The sequence below is a fragment of the Artibeus jamaicensis genome, unplaced genomic scaffold (assembly GCF_021234435.1).
Source record: "Artibeus jamaicensis isolate MK-2021 breed Jamaican fruit bat unplaced genomic scaffold, CSHL_Jam_final contig_65, whole genome shotgun sequence".
NCBI classification, from domain to species: Eukaryota; Metazoa; Chordata; class Mammalia; order Chiroptera; family Phyllostomidae; genus Artibeus; species Artibeus jamaicensis.
This window is the reverse complement of record NW_026521913.1, coordinates 2,954,975-2,977,051: the sequence shown is the minus strand read 5'-3', so window position 1 is coordinate 2,977,051 and position 22,077 is coordinate 2,954,975. Positions and strand designations below refer to the sequence as shown.

Below are 22,077 nucleotides of genomic sequence, written 5' to 3'. Positions count from 1 at the left end.
AAATTTATATGGAACCATAAATGACCCTGAATAGCTGCAGCAATTTTGAGAAAGAAGAACAAAGTAGTTGGGATTACCATACCTGACATCAAACTATATATTAGAAGGTACAGTAATCAAAACAGTCTGGTACTGGCATAAGAACAGATACATAGATCAATGAAACAGAATAGAGAGCCTAGAAATAAACCTAAGTCTCTATGGTCAATTAATATTTGATAAAGGGGGAAGAAACAAGTATAATCAAAATAGCCTCTTCAACAAATGGTGTTGTGGGATCTGGACAGGTACATGCAAAAAAAAAATGAAACTCGTTCACCAACTAACACCATACATAAAAATAAACTTAAGACGGATAAAAGACTTAAACATAAGTCATAATGCCATAAAAGTCCTAGAGGAGAGCATAGGAAGGAAAACCTCAGATATTCCACACAGCAATATTTTCACTGGCATGTCTCCTAGAATAAGGGACATAAGGGAAAGAATAAATAAATGGGACTTCATCAAAATGAAAAGCTTCTGCACAGCTAAAGAAAACATTAGCAAAATGAAAAGGGAAACAACTGTATAGAAAAACATATTTGCCAGTGATATCTGGGACAAAGGTTTGGTCTCCCAATAAATAAAAAACTAACAGGGCTTCACTCCAGGAAGACAAACAACCTGATTAAAAAATGGGCAAAGGACCTGAACAGACACTTCTCCAAGGAGGTCACCTAGAAGGCCCAGAGACATGTGAAAGGATGCTCAGCATCACTAGCCATCAGAGAGATGCAAATTAAAACCACAATGAGATACCACTTCACACCTGTCAGAATGGCCAGCATAGCCAAATCAACAAAGAAATGAGTGCTGGTGAGGATGTGGAGAAAAGAGAACCTGAGTACACTTTTGGTGAGAATGCAGACTGGTGCAGGCACTGTGGATAACAGTATGGAATTTCCTCAGAAAACTAAAAATGGATTTGCCTTTTGACCCAGCAATTCCACTGCTGGGTTTATACCCTAAGAGTCCTGAAACACTAATTCAAAAGAACCAATGCACCCCAATGTTCATAGCAGCACCATTTACCATAGCCAAGTGCTGGAAGCAGCCTAGGTGCCCATTGGTAAATGAGTGCATCAATAAACTATGGTACATTTACACAGTGGAATATTACACAGCAGAAGGAAAGAAGGAGCTCCTACCCTTTGCAACAGCATGGGTGTATCTGGAGAACATTATGCTAAGTGAAAGACAAATACATTATGATCTCACCTATTAGTGGAACCTAATCAACAAAACAAACAAGCAAGCAAAATATAACCAGAGGCATTGAAATAAAGAACAAACTGACAGTAACAAGAGGGGAAGGAGGAGGGGGATAGCATGGAAAAGAAAGGGAGGGGTTGTCAAGGGACATGTATAAAGAACACATGGGCAAAGCAAAAGGGGGGTAGGATTGAGGGTGGGAGGTGGGGAGGTGTGTAGCAGAAGAGGTTAGTGGGGGCAAAATGGAGACAACTGTACTTGAACAACAATAAAAAAGAGATAAAAATATATGTATAATTTATATATGTGTATATACACACATAGTGTACATAGGCGTATATAATATGGATACATTCAATCTATATGCACACACATGTATGCTAACATGTGTGCATACATGACAGAACATTCCATTATTTAAATATCTATAGATATTATTAACACACAATATATTACATTTATACAGTACATATACAATCATGTATATATACATTGTATCACACATGTGCACAATATGTATGCACATACTCCTGTATTCATGTATACAAACGTATACACCCATGCCATATATATTTCTATATTTATATACTCACATAATTACTTGTTGACTATACCCACAGCAGTCAAGTCCTGACAAAGAAGAAAGCCCTGCAGCTGGGCAGCAGGAGCAGAGGAGGCCAGGCCCTTTCAGGATGATCATGAGAGGAAAAGGTGTGCGCATTGTGTGTGTGGACCTTTTTCAGGCCAAAAGGACTTAGCAGGAGAAGAAACTGTTCAGGGCTTCCCAGACTCTCCCTTTGGCACCTCGAGTGCTCTCTGCTGGCCAGACACACTCTGTGGCTTGCTTCATACCTGGAGAGAGGTGGTCCCGGTGAAGGAGTGCTGAGGGTCACAACTGGACAGGCCCATTCTCCATTTCAGAGGCAGAACCTGGGTCTGAATTAAGTCCTAAGTCTCAGAAGAACCCTGAAGATCACCGAAGTGACTCCAGGCCTCTAGCCCCTCACCATCCAGGTGTGGCCCATGGACTAACAGCACTGATATTACCGGAGGGCTCATTAAAAATGAAGACCCACAGGCCCCACCCCAACTACCTAAATCAGGACTGCATTTTGACAAGGAAGCCCACATGAGAAGGGCTGGTGTAGAGGAACTTGGGATTCTGTTTCCAGTCTCAGCAGCTCGGGCCCTGAGATAGAACAGAGACCCCAGAGGGGCAGGACCATGGAGAGCATCATTTCTTCTCTGGGACCTGTGCTTCTGAAAGATGAAGGCAGCTTGAGGTAGGATTTCTGATCCCACACCTGCAGCCATGTCATCCATCATATAAGGAAGAAGACAACATGGCTGGAAGCCCTGGAGCCTCCTCAGCTCTCACTGATTTCAGAGATGAGGAGATCCTTCACAAACTCACAGTTAGGTCTGTCATTTGTCTCATCCAGATGAAGAATATGGAACAAGTGATCTGAAAGGGGCTCTTTTGTCCTACTAAGTAACAAAGTCATGTTTGGGAGCCAGGCAACCTGTCTGGTCTCACACATGTGTCTTCAGGTGTCTGCTTGGAGGGTATACTTGGGGCTTCTGGGCTTCTGAGGGGGCAACAGAGCACCTGGTCCCATTGCATTCTTAGTCAGTGGATGACTTCAGCAAAATGAGCATTTCTGGAGCTGGGTTATAAGCTGCTGATGGTGGAGCCTGAAACAAGGCTGGGGAAGGTAGAATTCTAGATGTGGGACCCCGAGATTCTATGCCCTGATTCAGGAGCTATCAGTCCTGTGACTGTGTTTATGATCTATCACAGGAGCCCTCACAAGTAGAAGGGGCCACCAGGGAGATTAGAAGGGTGACAAGGACCTGACACACTGTTGCTGGTCTGCAGGTGGAAGGGGCCTTTGATGAGGAATGTGGGTGGCCTCTAGGAGCAGTGAGCAGCTCTTGGCCCTGAGCCAGCGAGGAAACAGGACTCAGTCATGCAACCACAGGAACCACCATCTGCCAGCAACCTGAGTATGTGTGGGAGCAATTCTCCCAGGGCCTCTGAGAAGAACCACTGTTTTGCCCACACCTCCATTTCAGCCTGTGAGCCTCTGATAATCCAGCCAGGTGTGCCAGACTGCTGACCCATGGAACATGGAGCTGTTCAACAGGTGTCCTCTTAAGCTGGTAAAACTGTGGTACTCTGGCAATGAGCATGAGAGTTTACAAGGAACAGAGTGTCTGCTCATTTAATCCTTAAGATGTTTTTGTCTTGGCTGACAGGGAAGAAGGTTGCAAGAAATACAGTGACAGGTAGCAAAATGCATAAAGACCCAGTATATATATTTTTTCTATCAAGACTGCCTACTAACAAATAATGATTTAACTCTGGCTTTGCAGTTTGGGAGTTCTAAGCATAGGAATCGGGGTGATGTTTTCTAGTTAGTTTTTGTAAGCACTTGACCAGGCTGAGATCTCAGGAGCCCTGAGGGGGCCCGGGAGTAGTTCTGGTCTGAGTTTTACTTGCTGTCTTCTGGACACAAAAAGGAGCACCAAAAGACCTGTGCCTGAAAATAAAACCTGGCTCTGACACTCTGTACCCATGTTCCAGCATTAAAAGGACTTTCAAGTAGATCAAGCAATCCTTCTTCATAATTTAAAGTCTTCCTATAATTTTAAACTTCCTGAAGAAGTTACACATGTTAATTAGGTCTCACATACTTGACAGTGAAAGTGAATTGGATTGGTACACTCTTTCCTGAAACAATCAGAAGCTTCTGGAAATCTAGAAAATAGGCAGAGTTCTTTGGGCTTGGGCCACCTGTACCACTAATGGTGGCGGTGGTGGGGTACAAGGTCACTGGAATGGCCAAGTCTTTGTTGGAGGTAGCAGTCAGTGGGGAAGGACACCACCCTAGTGGCTGGGGTCGTAAAAGCTCTTCCAGGCCTTGCTCCTCTCCTTTGAGGTACCGAAGAGATTTCCTCAGCCAGCCCCTCTGTATGACATTTAGCTGGGCCAGAATGCTTTTTGCCCGGGTATGCATCCCCTGTGATGCCTGCCCTGGAAACAGCAGGTCCTGGCAGGGAGGAAGGACCTAAATAGGGGTGAGAGGCAGAAAGTGAGAAGAAAAACAAAGCCAGCTTGGAGGGCTGCACATGTTTGTTCCCCAGGGCTGACCTTAGCAGGACATCCCCCTGCCAACTGTAATGGGATGGGCAAAGGTGGGTGAAGTGTCTCTTCTTGTGCATCCAAGCTGCTTTGCTGATGTGAGTCTTATATATTTCCTCTTTACTACCAAAAATTCCCTCAGAGCAGCTAAGAGAAGGCCTTTCTCCACAAAATTGTAAATTTGGTCCAAGAGCCCACATTGCAACCAATAAATACACATTGCCATCCTGATCATCTTCAGACCCTCTCCAACAGTCTTGCTCACTGCAGATGTTAATATAAATATTTCTATGTTCATACAGATACATTTCTTTGAAATGAATGACAGAATAATCATCAAAGTTAAAGGCATCTACTCAGTGGCCTTGAAATAGTCCCCAACCCCAGCTCAGACATAGGACCTCTTACAGGGGGGGTCGAATGGCGTGTATGGTCCTTCATCCTCCTCCTCCTCATCTTCATCTTCCTCCTCATCATTTTCGTTGTTCTCATTGTCCTCATTCTCATTCTCCGTCTCATTGCCAGCCTCAGCAACAATATCATCCCTTTGAGTCCCATTAATGCCCCTGTCTGGGGCACTGCTGGGCCCTGTCCCATTCTCCACGGTGTGCTTAATTGGGATTTTGATGGCCACCTCAGATTCTCCATTGGTGTAAGCCCTGCTGTTTATCAGTCTTTGTCTCTAAAAAGAGAAAAGTACATTCTCACCATGGTCAGAGGGACTATAAGTCTTTATACCCAGAACACCAGCTATTGGGATTTCTTCCAGGCAGCTGACATGGAGGTACTTTCAGAACACTCTCCAGTCAAGTCTTAACAGATTTCTCAAAGTAATAACCAATTTGGGCAACCTCCCTCTGGAAGGAAGGATTAACCTTTGATGACCCACTGGAACTTGCAAATCGCTTAAGAAGAAAATTCCCATATCTCAGATAGGCACTGTTTTCTATCAAGGTTCTTGATTCTCTGTGCACTGTGATGTTATCTTTCTTCTCCACATTTTAGGAATCTCTTGGTCTATATGTGAGCAAGCCACATACATGTGTTTGGACTAGTGCACTAATAAGGCTGCCACTCCAGAGAAAGGAATATACAGGAAAATTCAGGTCAGAGACTCAGCACTATTTCAAACTAAACCGACTTTGATATGCAACTACTTCTACTCAAGTTCACATCAGAGTACTCCATTCAAATGGGAGATATAAAGAAAAAGGTACATAGAAGGGGACAGGAAAGTTTTTTTATATAACTGGAAATGGGACCATGTCTGCCAATACTTGGATGAAGGAACAAGGGCCAGGATGCATAGCTGACCCAGTGAGCAATGATGCTGAGAAATGGCCGAGGGATAATGTGTTAAACGTTGTTAGGTGCTTCGGCTTACAGGCCAGGAAACTTTCCTTCCCAGTTTCCCACCCCTGTCCAGTGGCAGATTGATTATGCTTTCCCAGATACCTCATTGATCAACATGCGACTGGCCATGGAGAGTCTGGTCTTGGGGGGAAAGTGGCTGGTGATCATGATTCGAAGGCCAGCCTCAGAGAAAGACAGCTGGTGTGGGTAGGCCGACAGCAGCTCATCCACCATGATCACCGATGTTTTGCGGTGGAAATTGGCTAAGGAGATTAAAAATACAACATAAAAATATTGAGGTTAGGACTAGGAAAAAGATATTCATAGAGTTCTCCTTCTCTTGCTTTTTTTTACTTCCCTTTCCTCTTCCCTACTACCTGCCTTTCTGCCCCCTTTTCCTTCATTTCTTCCCTCTCTCCTCCTTATCTGTCCATGCACACATCCACCCATCCATCCAGGGATGGTTGAGCAAAATTTGGAGAAAAGCCAAAGTCTGCTTTTTGTGACTCACTGATAGCTCTTTTGAAACGACGAAACAATTTAAGCATCATTCACTAACATTCAAAGAAAGAATGAATGATAGCAAACAAAGACTTCCTCCTTGTCTTCAATGATTTTTCCCCTTAACTCAGATCTGGAGCATAGGAAAGACCCTTATAATCTTTAGTAACATTTTATGCCCTGCAAATGTCAACAATGTTCATACTGAGAGGTTGCAAACTGACTTGAATGTTAAGTGGAAGATTTGGTGGGGAAAGATACACTGCTGCAACCCAGCCTATATATAAGCAGGGCTGACAAGGGGATAAGTGGGTGAGTAGCCACATTACAGAGGCCCAAGGCCTAGAGGGGACTTTGGGCAAATCTTGTGTTCTGAATTGCTGGCTGGCTGGAAAAAGAGTTTCATCAAGGTCCAAGCCCCCTCTCTAGGAATGTGCAATATGAACATATAGCTCATGAATACCTGGCCACAGGCCCTCTTTGTGCTCACTCCTGTTTCCAAGCCACTAAACCATGAAATGATCTCTGGAAACATTAAACAATATTAGGTAGCTCTCTTTGCTTCCCTATGAATATTCCTTTTATGGTTGTAAACTACCCAAAAGAGAAACAACTAAAATCCTTATGTGGGATGGCACCGAATAATCTTAAGCCTTTAATTAAACATGTATATAATTAAGAAAATACACCAAGTAATTGATTTTAAGATTCTAATAATTACCCACAGATTTCAAAGTCAGACATACATTTGAAAATAACCTATAGATTTTCTAGTTTCTTTTTGGCTTTTCCTGCAAAGCAACCATATGGGATCGAGAAGAAATAAGTGCAAATATTTCAAGGGGAAAGTTAAAAAAATTAATAAAGATGAAACACATTCTAGGCAAAAGTAAATACTCTTTGTGTTCCTCTAAAAAATAATATTGTTTATTAGAGAATACTATATTAGTTCTCTAAGTATGTCAACTGATTAACAAGAATATATTAAATATAAGAATTACTTTGAAAAAACAGGTAGTTATCTATGTCATTTTGCCACTTGGAAAATGTGATAATGTAGCCTGGAAGTGAATTTGGATAGAATAATACACTAATAACAACTATTATTAATAAAGTTGTTACATACTTCATCTCCCTCATTATAAAAACTATCCCAATTTTGCAGAAGAGAAGATTGAGGCTTAGAGTGGTTAATTAACTTGCTTCATGGTTACATAGCCAGAATGTGACAGAACCAATACTGCAACACCCAGAGTCTTCTCTCCTTTACCATCCTGTCCTAAATTCCCTGTGTCACTCGCAGCAAATGTTTTGTGCAAGAACTTGCACTGGGCTTTCTGAATCAGCTCATCATCAGGTATGAGACTGCCCCATGGTGTAGCCGAAGGGAGGGAAGGAAGACTGGAACCTTCTCTGCTTTATAGAGGCAGTACCCTCTCTAGGCCAGCTGCAATGCCCCATTGCAGCCATGAGCGAGGGCAGCCAGGCTGGCTTCCCAGCACTTACTTCCTGGACACAGGCTCTCCTTGGTTACCTTTCTTGAGTAGCACCACAGTTGCATCACAGTTGCTGCTGTCGTCGATTTCAGCATTGTTGGCCAAGCCATTGACCATGTTTCCAGCACCTTTCGTCCTCCTTTCAAAGCACTGATGTATGCAAGCATTGTATCTAAGCAAAGGAGTAAGAGAAGAGAACCCATCAGCATTTGCTGTTCCTCCATTCTTCAACTCCCACCAAGTGTCCCTGAAGTCTGGGTGCATTGTGGGGGACCCCATACCTCTAGTTATTGTTATTTTTCTGTTATCCTATATATCCTCGTAATATGTAACCTGTCCTATTTTCCAATTTAAGGATGTATAGTATGTGAAAATAAAACCAACATTACATAAATAAATAGTGACACATTCTTTCTTTTTAGTGTCAATAGTGGTACCTCTGGGATGGAGTTCCCTTGCTTGGAATCTATGCATGGAAGGATGGTGTTGAGACTCAGTGGGATGGGGAAGGTCTACCTTCTCTGGGCCACATCTCCAGGGTCTTTGCTATCAGGAACACACTTGGTGGAGAAAGGACAAGGTGTCTCATCCATGCTACTACCCTGGGCTGGCAGTCTAGGTGTCTGTCTGTCTTTGGTTTTCTGAGGTCACAGTCTGGTATCCTGTGAATCTCTATTACTGTTATGCCATCATTTCAGGTTCAATGGGTTCTTGGCTTTATGAAAAAATTCTGGGCTATGATTTGCCAGAACAATTGAATGAAAACATTGTGCAGTGCTTCTTACAAGTGTATCAGAAGGGAAGAAGCTCCTACAAGTTCCCAGTATGTTTTTGGCGGGTAAAATATTCTGGTCCCTTCGTCTTTAGTATTAGTAGCTCCCAGAGAGGAATCCTAGAAAGTTCAAGGGTGAACACAAGTAGGCAGGTTTTCCAGGGTATCATTGTAAGCCACTGCTCCTTTCCCTACTCAAAGACCTAAAGGCTTCGGTGACTTACTGGCCATGGGATACCCCATTAAGGAATCCCACCAGCTTGGTCTTTGAACTTCCTCTGGAATGGCAGCCAGGCGTGACAACTCTAAATTGTCACCTGGTAGGCCATTCAAGCTGTGCCTCACCACACAAGTTTTTCTTCCTCATCCCCTTTGCTGCTACAGACAAGAGGCTTTCAGGAAACCCTCCCCATAGTACCCTATACCTGTTCTTCAGTCAGTGCAACTCTGGGTGGGTGAGCCTATGGGACAGGACAGTCATTATGATACAGACAGAGAAGCTCTCTGTGTCCTTAGACTTCTCTTCCAAAAGTACTTCCTGTACTCCCTGGGAGTGTCAGTACTTCCTACATTGCATTACAGGGAACAGAACGCTAGTCAAAAATGATGGTGGTGACTATGAAAAGGGAAATGGGAAGGCCAATTCTGTGGGATGCTCAAGGTTTATAAGAGGAAAGAAGTGGAATTAGAGCAGTACTATTGTGCAACTCTAAAGAAATAATGAAGCCAGATTTTGAGAATCAATGGCTGCCAACATCACAGAGAGACAGGAGACGTCAGTATGCTTGTTGATGGGAGAACTCACTAACCCTTGAGACACAGTCTAACCTGAATCAGATAGATGGCTGATATATAGGAAATACAGAAGCCAAAGGAATGGGTCATACTACCTCATGGGATGTAATCAACCACTTCGAAATTGTGGAAAACTCTGTAGAGCAAATAATCTAACTTTGTTGAACAATAAATTGAAAGAAAAAATACCAGAGGGGGAATTTATAGATTAAAAGAGATCCAAAATATGGAACTACCAATTGTAATGAGTGACATTTTTTTGGATTTTGCTTTTTAAAATATTTATGACATTTATGGGACTACAATAAACCTGTTAAAATGTTTATGAGATGATTGAAAATTTGAACACTGATTAGATATTCAATTATATTGAAAAGAGCATTAATTTTAGGTGTGATAATTATGTTATATTAAAAATGAGTCCTTTTGGGGGCAAATACATATTTTTATAGATGAATTGGCCTGATGTCTGGAGCTTCAAGTCATATGGAAAGAGGGAAATGGATAGTGGTGTGGATGGAGCAAAGGTAGGTAGATTGTGGCTGGGGCTGGTAATGAGCACTTGGGATTCATCACACTATTTCAGCAATTTTAAACCTTTTGCCCCTCATGGCACATGTAAACTAATTATTAAAATTCTGTATCACACCATCCTGACTGGTGTGGCTCAGTTGGTTGAGTGTCACCTTGCAAAGTGAAAGGTCGCAGGTTCTATTCCTGGTCAGGGCACATGCCCAGTATGCAGGTTTGGCCCCCATTCAGCACACAAACAAGAAACAACCTTTTAATGTTTCTCTCTAACATCAATGTTTCTATTTCCCTCTCTTTATTCTTTTCTTCCCCTCTCTCTAAAAATAAAGAAATTCTGCAGCACACCAAGACATACACTTCTTGCCCATATGACAAAAACATAAAAGGTATAATTTTGATTCATTCATACCCAACAGCTATTGTTGTGTTGGCTGTGATCATTTTTCAATTTGACAATCCAAAGCAAAAGAGGTCAGTGCCCCTAACTAAATAGTCAGTTATTGCATGTTTTATAAATTCTTGTGGCACAGTAGTAGAAAATTGCTGCACTATTTTGTTGACTTTTAAAAAAATATATTCAATATTATTCTGAATGAAAAGGTGTCCCCACTCTCTAAACTCAACAAGAGTGCCTTGTTCTACTGAAAGAGCTATGTGGGAGGGGCAGTGTTTCTATCATCTTGACCTAGGATTCACTTTTCACATAGAAATACTGACTTGCATGAAGCTTTGGTTTTAAAGTACAACTCTGTGTTATACATTTACTTAGATTTGGATAACAGGATGATAATACTATGTATAGTATTAAGAAAATGTTCTTGAAACTAGATATTGGTTAATAATTAGGCTGTCATATCCCATCCTTACAAAAACCTTTGAGGTGTGAAGTGTTACTAACCCTGTTTTGTAGAAGAGGAAACTGAGATTCAAAATGGCTGAGTAACTTGGCCAACATCACACTGCTAGGAAGTGGTGGAGTGGGCTCTGCAGCCAGGGCTTAATGTGAAACACTTCATCTTGACCACCAGACCACATTGCCTCACCTGGGAACCAAATCCCAAAGAAGTGACCCAGATGTACGGAAATGAGTTCTTACCAAGACCAGGTGTCCTTCATGCTCCCATGAAGTTTCTGGCCAAACTGAATTGCTTTTTTGACATCCTGACAATGTTTAAAGTCATTTTAAAACATCTACCCAGGAGGCATCTGATGATTCTAATATATGCTGTTTTTAACTGCTGCTGCTCTGTTTAATATTTTTAATTGAGTGTTTTAAATTTTGTGCTTGCACCCTAAAGCTATTTTATTGTGAAGCATGAAACTTTAAAAATCAAATTTTATAAAACCCAATGATTAAAGTTTCTAATTGCAGAGGGGGATGGCTAAAGACAGAGATCTCAATTTAGAACTTAGGACCAGAATTTATGTAGAAAATTTTGTGAGCACAGTGGCTGTCCTTGCTGTTTTATTTGTCTCCTGCTGGTTTAAACAGCTGGACGGTTGGTAAAGCTGAGAAATCAGTAGAAACACATCTCATTAGCTTTCACACTGGCTATGGTTTGGAAGAGAGGAGAGAAATTGTTCACTGTGTTCTCTTAATGTCCACATGCACTGCCAGCAACTCACAGGCTGTACAATGGCTTGGTAGAGGGGTGCAGTGGTCACAGGATGTTTACTAGCAAAATCCTTCAACTCATTTTCCTGTTAGACTAGCTTCGGTTTTGAAGACCTTATTCTGTGGAACCCCTAGTGAATTCAGTATGGGATATGCTTTCATTTAAATTCAGATTCAAAACCCCAGATCAATGCTGGGCATATAGAAGACACTCAGTTAATTCTTTGGAATAATTGACCAATATACCATTCAAAAGGGAGGAAAGGGATTCTTGACTCTTTAGGAACTTAAACTTGGAGCTTCAGAAAGTTTTTGAAAAGTAATAATCAAATAAAATAGACCAGAGGAACATATGTATTGTTGAGGTCTCCCCACTGTGGCACCAATTTCCTAGTAGTTTTGCTATTTGGGAGAAAGGGAAGCAAGATGGCTGCTCCTATCTTTACAGGCTTTTCCTTTGGGATCTAGATATGTTGGAAAGCCTCTGAGCCAACTTTGATTTTTGTGGGAGCCCGTCCATTGGTATTTTTAAATGACAGGTGATTAGTGGTAAAAGTACCTCATTTCTTGGTCAGTTATCTCATGGTAACTTTACACCAGGACACTTTAGAAAGTGCCCTCTTCCAGTAATAAGACCCAGATGCAGGGTCCACAATGACCATTGGCAGCTACTGAGGTGAGGCTTGGATGCCATTGTGAGTGGAGTGGTGGCAGACCACTTACAGCCCACCCTAGACATTAGCCAAACCAGGTCCTACCTTCCTTCACTGTTGATGTGACCTTTGCCAATGGCCACACTGATTTCTCTGAACAGGTCTCTCAGCCAGGAGTGGCCAAAAGTAATCATTGTCAGGCCTCACAGCAAGGAAAACTTGACATGTCAGTTTCAGATTGCTATCTGATATGTCCAAACTGGCAATTTCTGAAAGCGTTCTACTTTTTTGCTCTTTGAGAAAGTAGTCACTCCTGCCAGTCACATATGCTAGGGAAAGTACAGGCAAATTTAGAGGAAAAGAAACAGCCCTGCAGGGGTGGGAAGCTGCAGCACAGAATGTCTCTGCACTATTTATAAGCTCCTCATCTCAATGGTACTTGGAAAAAAGACGAGCCAGCAGGTTCACAACCTTGGTGCTTACATTTTTATCTTCGAGTTATGAGGAACATCTGCACAGTATAATTCTTGATACAAATAGCCAGCTACCCAGACTCCAAGAGGAAAAAAAATATGATGTGGTGGGTTTAAAATATACCCACAAGTTCTTTGACACTTCTCCTTTCAAAAGGCAAAGCAGACCCCTTGAATGTGGACTGTACTTAGTGACTTGTTTCTAATAAACAGAGTATGACCAAAGTGATGGTGTATGAATTATGAGAGTAGATTATAAAAGGCATTGTAGGGTCCTTCTTGCTCTCTCTAGCAGGTTCTGTGTGTGGGACACTCGAGTAGCCTTATGGACAGGCCCATGTGGTGAGGAACTGAGGCCTACAGCCAAAAATCAACATCAGCTCACTAACTGTGCCAGTGGGCCATCTTGGAGACCTGGTCAAGTAGATGATGGCCCCCTCTGGCCAACCTCCCATTTGCAATCTCATGAAAAACCCTGAGCTAGAACCCTCCAGTTAAGCTGCTCTGGGTGCCTAATTCTCAGAAACTGAGACAATGCATGCTTCTGGTTTTAAAGCCTATAAGTTTTGGGGTCATTGTTAGACAGCACCAAATGATCATATAGATAATGGAAGTCCACAGATATTTGATCCCTGGTTTTAGTAATCTTTTAATTAGCTCTGGTATCTTCTATTATCTTATATAGAAGCACAAATAATTAAGTTTTACCTCCTTTCTTGTTATAAAAATGAAGAAACAACCAAAGGCTAGGTTGCCAAGTTTTAAAGAGACCTTTCTCTTTGTGTGATTCCTCAAATTAAATACAAGCTTTGATTCCACCATCACACATGGGTTGGAAGGGTCTTTGATATTGCTACTAATCAAAGCTGCAATGATTCACAACAGGTTGCCAAGGAAGCCAGATGAGTTTGTGACAATATACATTGAAAGCCAGCCAGATATGGTATTTGCCTTCTCCTTTGTTCCTCTTTTCACATTATCACATAGTGTTGAAGGTAGGGAAAAGTATTAGAAAAGAAACTAAGAAGGTATTTTACTTACTTCATGATGACAATGTAGATAAGATACATCAGCACAAGGACTAAAGACTCCCACCTGTGTACACACCAAGACAGACTAGTTAAAGAAAGTCACCATAGGCAGATGGACAACACACCAGCCTATCTTTAAAAACATATTTAATGTGAAGGGCGGTTAAACCTGACAAGTATGGTGAGGATGAGGCAGACATGCAGACTGGTTACAAATGTTTCCTGGTCTACAAGACATCTTCTATACTGCATATGGCTTTCAATGATCTTTTTCTTCTGTACCTAAAAGAAAAATGCTCCTTCCTCTGTTATTCACTTACCCAAAAGAGTTCTTTTTCCCCCAAAAGAGTTCTTTGAATACAGTGAGCCTTCATAATATTGCTGAATATAAGCCTTTATATTTATAAATCTGTCCACAGCTTAATCATTTGCTAAAACTATTTATATTTACAAAGAGCAAATGACTGGAAGGGATTGCTGAATACATAGGAGCAAGGTATAAGTAGAGCAAGAAGAAGAGAGTGGCAGAGGGCAGAGGGAGGGAGGTATAGGGAGAGAGAGGAAAACACCTTTCAAGGAAGGGGTCAACAGGAAAGATAAGAATGAATGAGTGACAAAATGGTCAAGAGAAAAAGAATGATAAAACCCACTGAAATGTATTTTGAAGTTCTGATAATTTGAATACTTTTATTTTCTTTATTTTAGTAACTTCCAACTAAAAAGCAAAGAAAACTTGATTTGTAAGTTCCCTTTTAGTTGTAGAATTAAATGATCTACCAACTGAAGGTGGAATTTTGGCTTCCAGAAAAGGTTACTAGAGAATGGTCTATGAAGAAATTGTAGGTTATGTCTTTCCTCCTTTTTTTCTTTTCAAGTTCAATGCCTAGACATTGATCCTAGGAAGATATGTGGTCAAATATAAAAGGGATGCACACACAAGAATTTTTGTTGCAGTGGTGTTTATAAAAGTGAAGTGCTAGAAAGAAATAGAATGGTTATAGGAAAGAAGCAAAAATGGTTATATACGTATGTTAAGCATGTCCATACAGTGGGCTACCATGCATCAGGTAAGAATGATTATACAGGACTGAGGGAAGATGGCGGAGGAGTGAATGGGAGTCACGCTGACTTCCTTTCAGGACAAATCTGGAATTACAACTCAATTGTGGAGAAACCACCTAGAACAAACAACTGAGCAACAGCCAGAAAGAAGCATGTGACTTTGGACATACAGAATCAGCTTTGGCACAACTGGTCTGGTAAGGAGTGTGGTGGACACTCAAGAGGGCTGGCTAGGTGCCCATGGGTAGCAGCGCTGGTGGGATAATTAAGCAGCTGGTTGGATCCCCTAAAGAAGATTGGTGTCTGAACTCTTAGCTAGGATTCCCAGCCTAGAACATCAGAGCCCAAAAAGTATATAAATAACAACCAGTGGAAAAAGCAGCAAGGTTGTTCTCTGTCAGAGACAGATGATTGGAGATACAAGGGCCATTTAAAGGGCCAACACACAAATTTTCATTTGCAGCCAGCCACTTACCCGGGGCTCAGGCAAAGGCAGGGGCAGAGTGGGTTGGAGATGCCTGAGGAGAGATGGGACAGAAGCCTTGGGGAGAGAACCGAGAGAGTAGCTGCCAGATCCCATGCTGAATCATCCCCCAGATGGCAGCAGCCTTTGCTCTCAGGCAGACCATTCCTTTTGAGTGGCAGTAGCCTGAGGGGAAACAATAGCCCTAACCCCTGGAGGGTCTCTACCCTGGCCCTTTGGTGCTTAAGCCTTACTGCTGAGTCCTAGTGACCAGATAAACAACTGAAGGAGACAGCCAGAGACAGCAGATCACTGGCAAAGGTGGGGCAGAGTGGACTAGAGAGACTTGAAGAGACACTGGGGAGAGAGGCTTTGTGGAGAGAACTGAGAAAGTAGCCACAGGGATCCAGAGTTGAGCCAGCCGCCATATGCAGCAACCATCCTGTTCAGGCAGATCATTCCCCTACAAGCAGCACAATAGCCCCAACCACAGGAGGGATTTGGCCCAAAGTTACAGTGCTTAAACCTGACTGCTGAGTGCACAGGGACCATATTAACAATAGAAAGAGATAGCCAGTGACAGCAGATCACTGGAAGTATCCAGCAGGCTGCCTACGGTCAGATGGGGTCAACATCTGACATCACCAGAGGCAGATCCAGGAAGATAAAAAATAGTGGTAATTACAAGAGACTACCGATATGAAAGCTATTGTGGTCTCCTTCATGATTTGCAATATTCTCTTTCCTGCATAGCTTTATAACACTCATTTCTTGTCTGGTGAGTTTATATATAATAAGTTATTAGATTTTATACTATAGTGTATTTCAATTTACATATTTTGCCCCTCCCTTCTTTTAGCCCATCTTCCCTTCCTCTTTCCTTGCAATAGTCTCATTTCAAATTTAGTTTTCTCTCTAGTTACAACTTGTTTCCATTCCACACTCTTACTATTTCTCCCCTGTTCAGACACTCACAACAAATTCTCTTGTTCAGGGTCATTTCACATCCTTTTGCCCAGCTATCAAAATACTCGTGTTCTCTCTACACCTGTAACAAACTTTGCTAGTTAGTTGTGGGTAAGGTAGTTATTGTTGCATTGTTTTTCAAGGGTGTCACTAGAGCTTCACTAATTCTGTATTTCAAATAACAAATTTACTGGACCCCTTTCCTACTTTTTCTTTTTGACTCAAATTTTAATGATGCTTTCTTAGCCCATTTTTCTTTTTTGTCTTCCTTCTATTTCTCTTGCATCCTTCCCTCTTATGTTTTTATTCTTATTTTTCTATTCCTTTACATCCCAAATTTTAATTTTCCCTCTCTTAGTCTAGTTTTTGTTCCTTACTCTTAGTATTCCCTCTCCCTGTATCATTACAAAATCACTTCCCAGTCCTCTAAACATCTCTTAGACTTTTCTTTGTTTCTTTTGCCCTATTATTCTCATACCACCTATATTAATTTTAGCTCATTTGTTATTGATAGTGCTCCAGTGGATCTTTCTCTCCAATTTGGCTCCTATAATTTTATTAATTATTTAATATTTTTCCTTTCTTTTTTTCTCTCTTTCACTTTATTTTATTTTATACTATTTTAGTTTCTGTTTAAACCTAATGTGATGTTTCCCTTCTCATACTCCATTCAACATTCTTCACTCCCTTTATTCATGAGGTAAACTTTACCTTCTCTCCTTCCATTGCTCCAACTCCGAAATCTTATCAGTGCTCCTCCCTCTACCCTCTGAAAATCATTCCTCTTTTATATCTACTAGGTCATCTTATATCCACTCTCTTTTCCTATAATAGTCTTAATCTTGTTATACCCTTATTAATACTGGTTCATTAACTATAGGCAGTGGGGTTATAGGGGGTACTTATATTTGTGGATGTGGTTTTGTTTCTTGGGCTCTGTGACTTTGTTTAGGTAGAGCCTGTACAACAGCATACAAGATGTGGTGGATGAAGTGACCCTCAGTCAACCAGCAGTAGGGAAGAACCCACAAAAGAATGACCCAACAATAATCAAATTCAATTGCATTCAGAAAACCAACATAAAAGACATCCCAAGAATATCAAGTTCAGGTGATCAAGGAGATTGCACCATTGTATCTCACAGGCCTCCCACCATAGAAGTTCATACCACAGTCAGAAAGTCAAAACAGATCAATTTCTCACCTTTAACAGGAACCTAAACAACAAAACAAACAAACAAGCAAAACATAATCAAAGACACTGAAATAGAGAACAGGCTGACAGTGACCAGAGGGAAGAGGGGAAAGAATTTCAGGGGAAAAGGGGAAGGGTTTACAGGAACAAGTTTAAAGGACACATGGACAAAAACTAGGGGGAGCAGGAAATGGGAGGGAAGTGGGGAGGGATGGGTGGGTGGGCTGGGCTTGGAGTAAAAGACAGAAAACTGTACTTGAACAAAAATTAAAATAAAAACAAAAGCACAAAACAGATCAATTGAAGAGACAGAAGCAAACAATAAGAGTCCACAAACAATGGGAAGGTAAAGAAATAACCCTCAAAGTAAAAAAAAGGAGAAATCCTCAGACAGAATGCTAAATGAAATAGAGGCAAGTCAACTATCAGATATTGAGTTCAAAACAATAGTTAGAATGTAGCTCAATGAACTCAGTGAAAACCACCAAAAACTTCAGGGAAAATATGAGGAACTTACTGCAAACTATATCAGCATAAAAGAGGACATAGAAACAATCAGCAAGGGTAATCAACAATCAACAATCAACAATTGTATTATTCATTACAACAAGAAGTAATGAAGAATACAACTTCTGAATTAAAGAACATAGTAGAAGAAATCAGGGTCAATGAAGCAGAGGATAGAATCAGCAAGCTGGGGGATAAAATAGATAAAAACCTCCCCAAAAGACCAAGAATAAGGAAAAAGACTGGAAAAAAATGAAGAAGGGTTAAGGAAAATGCAGGACAACATGAAATGGAATAATATCTGTATAATAGGAATACCAGAAGGAGAAGAAGAGGAACAGGGGATAGAAAACATGTTTGAAAAGTAATGATGGAAAACTTCCCTAATTTGATGAGAGAGGGAGCCACACAAGTCCAGTAAGTAGAAAGGGTCCCAATCAAGAGGAACATAAAGAGGCCCATTGCAAGACACATCACAGTTAAACTGGCAAAATTCCAAGAAAAAGAGAACACCCTAAAAGCAGCAAGGGAGAAACAGGAAGTAACATACAAGGGAGCCCCAATAAGGCTAGCAGCTGACTTCTCAACAGAAACATTACAAGCCAGAAGGGAAAGGCAAGAAATATTCCAATTAATGAAAAGCAAAGGCCTGCAACTGAGACTACTCTATCCATCAAGACTCTCAATTAAAATAGAAGGCCAAATAAGGAAGTTCCTGGACAAAAGAAAGCTAAAAGATTACACCTCCACCAAATCAGCACTGCAAGATATACAAAAGGGATTGCTTTAAGAAGAGAAAGAAAAACAGTGATAGAGAAAGGAACAAGGGAGTAAAATGTCAATGAATAAGTACCTATCAATAATAACCTTAAATGTAAATGGATTCCATGCTCCAATCAAAAGACACAAAATAGCTGAATGGATAAGAAAGCATGACCCACACATATGCTGCCTACAGGAGGCCCACCTCAGGACAAAAGACATACACAGACTGAAAGTGAAGGGCTTGAAACAAATATTCCAAGCAAATGAACAGGGGAAAAAAATCTGGGCTAGCAATACTTATATCAGACAAAATAGACTTCAAAACAAGGGCCATAAAAAGAGATCCAGAAGGACAGTTCATAATAATCAAAGGAAGAATCCATCAAGAAGACATAAACATTATAAACATATAGGCACCCAACATAGGAACACCCAAATATATTAAAAAAATCTTGGAGGACTTCAAGAAAGATAGAGACAGCAACACACTTATATTAGGGGATTTTAACACTCCACTGTCAAAAATTGGATAGATCTTCCAAACAAAATATGAACAAGGACATTGCGGCATTGAAAAATTCCCTAGACCAAATGGACTTAACTGATTATATATATCCTTTCATACCAAAAAAGCAAAATCCACATTTTTTCAATTGCACATGGATTATTTTCAAAGATAGACCTCATGATAGGAGACAAAATAAGCCTCAACAAATTCAAGAAAGTTGAAATCATATTAAGCGTCTTCTTAGACCACAAGGGCCTGAAAATAGAAACCACCCCAAGGAAATAACTCAAAAACAATCAAACTCATGGAGATTGAATAGCACACTATTAACCAATGAATGGGTCAAGAATAAGATTAGGAAAGAAAGCAAAAAGTTTCTGGAAACAAATGAAAATGAACTCATGACAACCCAAAACTTATGGGACACAGGAAAAAGAGTCCTGAGAGGGAAGTTCATAGCAATTCAGGACTACCTAAAAAAGACAGAAAGTTTTCGAATAAACAACTCAATCCTACATCTACTAGGACTGAGGTAAGCAACAACAAAGACAGCCCAGAGCAAGTAGAAGGAAGGAAATAACCAAGATCAGAGCAGAATTAAATGACATAGAGACTAAAGAAACAATTCTAAGGATCCGTGAGTTCAGGACACTAAAGACTCCACCAAAAAAAGGATTGGATCTAATAAATATATTTGGCAAAACAGTGGAGTACAAAGAAAATATTCAAAAATCAAAGGCATTTTTGTACACCAACAATAAAATATCAGAAACGAAAATCAGGAAAAAAATCCCATTTGCTATAGCAACAAGAAAAATAAAGTACCTAAGAATAAACCTAACCAAGGAGGTAAAAGACTTGTACTCAGAAAACTACACAACACTGAAGAAAGAAATTAAGGAAGACACAAATGGAAGCATGTACCATGTTCATGGATTGGAAGAATTAACATCATCCTGATGTCTATACTACCTAAAGCAATTTATGGATTCAATGCAATCCCCATTAAAATACCAATGACATATTTCACAGATATAGAAGAAACATTTCAAAAATTTATATGGAACCATAAATGACCCTGAATAGCTGCAGCAATTTTGAGAAAGAAGAACAAAGTAGTTGGGATTACCATACCTGACATCAAACTATATATTAGAAGGTACAGGACTTCCACCAAGATGGAGGTGTAGGTGGAAGCACTGCACCTTCTTGCACAACCAAGTTTAAAAACAACAAAGTTTTAGCAACAAAAATGCAGCCAAACCACAGAAAATTGAACTACATGGAAGTCTGACAACAATGAACCCTTCAGCCTAACCGGTAAGAGGGGCAGAGCCAGCAGCAGAGTGGGGTTGGGCAGGAAAGATCCACCGGACTGACCCGGGCGCACACCCCAGGTGCGCCAGCAGCCATGGGCGGATCCCAGGTGTGGAGAACTGGGCAGACCCACTGAAGGCACAAGGTGTTGGACCCACTGAGGGCTGATTGCGGTCACACATTGGCACACAGATAAGCCAGTGAAGGAGTGAGCAGTGAGACAGACTGCACGGACCCCAGCAGCAGGAAGCGGCAGAGAGAACCGCCAGAGAGAACTGCCATTTTCCCTCTCTGACCCCGCCCTCAAATGCAGCTTCCCAAACCAGTAACCTGGGTGGCTCCTCTCTGGTGAACAACTAAGGCTCCGCTCCTCATACATAACAGACATGACAGATCAAAACATGGCTCAAGAACAACTCAGAGCCCCAGAGCCAATAAATCTAAGTGATGAAGAAATAGCCAAACTTTCATATGCACAGTTCAAAACACTGGTGATCAGGATGCTCACAGAACTGGTTGATTTCAGTCACAAATTAGAGGAACATATGAAGGCTAAACCAATTGAAATGAGTGGAAATGCACAGGAAACCAACAGTAATGGAAAGGAAACTGGGACTCAGATCAAAGGAGTGGACCAGAAAGAGGAAAAAATGACCAAACAGAAAAGAATGTAGAAACAAGAATTCAAAAAAATGAGGAGAGGCTTAGGAACCTTCAGGACAGCTTTAAATGTTCCAACATCTGAATTATAGGGGTACCAGAAGGGGAAGAGGAACAGCCACGAGTGGAAAACTTATTTGAACAAATAATTAAGGAGAACTTCCCCAATCTGGCAAAGGAAATAGACTTCCAGGAAATCCAGGAAGCTCAGAGAGTCCCAAAAAAGTTGGACCCAAGAAGGAACACACCAAGGCACATCATCATTACATTAGCCAAGATGAAAATGAAGGAGAGAATCCTAGAAGCAGCAAGAGATAAGGGGACAGTCACCTACAAAGGAGTTCCCATCAGACTGTCAGCTGATTTCTCAAAAGAGACCTTACAGGCAAGAAGGGGCTAGAAAGAAGTATTCCAAGTCATGAAATCCAAAGACCTACATCCAAGATTAATCTATCCAGCATAGCTTTAATTTAGAATGAAAGGGCAAATAAAGTGCTTCTCAGATAAGATCAAATTGAAGGAGTTCATCATCACCAAGCCCTTATTATATGAAATGTTAAAGGGACTTATCTAAGAAAAAGAAGTTAAAACATACGAACAGTGAAAGGACAGCAAACTCACAGTTATTAAGAACCACACCTAAAACAAAAGCAATCTAAGAGGATAGCTAGATCAGGAGCAGAACCATAGAAATGAAGATCACATGGAGGGTTAGCAACAGGGGAGTGGGAGAAGGAGAGGTGAGGAGAAGATACAGAAAATAAGTAGCATAGATGGTAGGTAGAAAATAGATAGGTGGAGGGCAAGAATAGTATGGGAGATACAGAATCTAAAGAACTTGAGACACGTGGTCATAAACTAAAGGGGGGGAATGGTGGGGGAGGGGTGTGAAGGGTGGAGAGGAATGAAGGGGGGAATAGAACAACTGTAATGGCATAATCAATAAAATATATATTTTTAAAAAGAAGGTACAGTAATCAAAACAGTCTGGTACTGGCATAAGAACAGATACATAG

General features: G+C 41.0%; 1 protein-coding gene across 1 annotated transcript in view; it reads right to left on the bottom strand.

Annotated features, from left to right (window-relative positions):
- SLC24A3 (solute carrier family 24 member 3) overlaps positions 1–22,077 on the bottom strand; it is a 606,708-nt gene that overhangs the window by 44,155 nt on the left and 540,476 nt on the right. Inside the window, exons 9-12 of the mRNA XM_053670958.1 lie at positions 13,630–13,683; positions 7,788–7,921; positions 5,855–6,015; positions 4,808–5,081 (exon numbers count right to left, since the gene is read on the bottom strand). Of these exons, the coding sequence (XP_053526933.1) occupies positions 4,808–5,081; positions 5,855–6,015; positions 7,788–7,921; positions 13,630–13,683 (623 nt within the window). The remainder of the gene's footprint in view (positions 1–4,807; positions 5,082–5,854; positions 6,016–7,787; positions 7,922–13,629; positions 13,684–22,077) is intronic.